The sequence below is a fragment of the Charadrius vociferus genome, unplaced genomic scaffold, assembly GCF_000708025.1.
Source record: "Charadrius vociferus isolate BGI_N301 unplaced genomic scaffold, ASM70802v2 scaffold52, whole genome shotgun sequence".
In the NCBI taxonomy this organism is placed as follows: domain Eukaryota; kingdom Metazoa; phylum Chordata; class Aves; order Charadriiformes; family Charadriidae; genus Charadrius; species Charadrius vociferus.
In genome coordinates this window covers 2,830,102-2,831,467 of record NW_009647572.1, presented here as the reverse complement: position 1 = coordinate 2,831,467, position 1,366 = coordinate 2,830,102, and the positions used below count along the sequence as shown (strand labels likewise).

At 39.5% G+C, this 1,366-nt stretch overlaps 1 protein-coding gene across 1 annotated transcript in view; it reads right to left on the bottom strand.

Moving 5' to 3' along the window:
- PRICKLE1 (prickle homolog 1 (Drosophila)) overlaps positions 1-1,024 on the bottom strand; it is a 7,952-nt gene extending 6,928 nt beyond the window's left edge. Inside the window, exon 1 of the mRNA XM_009880850.1 lies at positions 905-1,024. Coding sequence (XP_009879152.1) covers positions 905-1,024 — 120 coding nt within the window. The remainder of the gene's footprint in view (positions 1-904) is intronic.
- Between the last annotated feature and the right edge of the window lie 342 nt (positions 1,025-1,366).

Sequence of the window (1,366 nt, the reverse complement as noted above, 5' to 3'; positions counted from 1 at the left end):
CACGATTAAGAAAATCTCTGCATAGCAAAAAGGAGACATCTTCAGCACCTTTATAACTACGGACTGCATTAGTTTGCCAGCTGAAGGAGGGCTGCTCTGCCTCCATTAGCAGATGCTACAGAGCCACTCTGTCCATTTAACACTTAAGTCTGAGGTCTGGATAATGCCAAGTACGCAGCTTCAGCTCAGTTGCAATATATTCAAGTAAATGAATACCATGAGAGGTTCATTTTGATCTCCCGTAGCAACTTGCTTATCAATAATTTCACCATTACAGTCATGATAAAAGATAAAGAAGAAAAGGGAGAGGGGAAGGACTGGCCCAACCACCCCACGAGTGTCAGCTCCAGAGACAGTACAAGAGAAATCCTAGCATGAGCAAATGGCAGGCATACAACTATTTAAACAAGCGTAAAATACATTACTACTTGTCACGGTGACAGAACGTTTTTGTTTATATGCGCTGTAGTAACATACATGTTCTAGATGTCAAATGCCTAATTATTTCAAGAGTTGTACAAGTGCAGTGAAGTACTGGCCAAGTAGCACAATGCCACAAGGTATGCCACGAGCTTTAATTTAACCTAATAACTTATTTCAAAGAGAAAGCAAATTTCTACACTGCTTTTAGACTTGACAATACATACCTCTGCAGCACATATTTATTGAAAAACCTTGACTGGGAACTTTGTTTTTGAAACGTAAGACTCCCTGGTGTTGAGGACTTCAAGCTCCCTAAACACAGCCTCATTGGAATAGGAAACAAAGTAAGAAGTGAAGAGCTCTAGACGAATTTCAATTTTATACATTATAAGCATTTAGTTGGACTTGTAGAGGCAACATATCACTCCCTTGGACAGTCCTTACAAGGCTTATTTGAAAAATGCAGAAGCACAGTCAGTACCTGCTCTGGTCTGAGGCCTGGGGGGACCCAGGCATATTCTTCCAAGGCACAGCCAGAGTCATCGTCAGATGTTGAGCTTCGCTGACACCCGAAAACGAGATTGTTGGCTTTGGGCTCCATCTTTAACAGCGTAAGTGTGAAGCGTTAAATATTTCAGCTGCAGCTCATCAAGCAATTGATCTGGAGGAAGAGATTAACAAAGCTTTCATAAATTTGAACATGCAACAACTAATTATCAGCGTAAATCATCTTATAACAGTTTAGTACTCTTTGTGTTGCTCAGAACAATAAATGACTGAAGGATCATTACAACTTGCTACAAGCAATTCAGAAGCACATAAAGAGTTACAAAAATAAAACTACTCAAGAAAAAGAAAACTAGACACACACTACCACGTTTGACAACCACAATGTATTTCAATATTAATGTTTGTCATCTTTTACACTTCTGCATGTTTCACA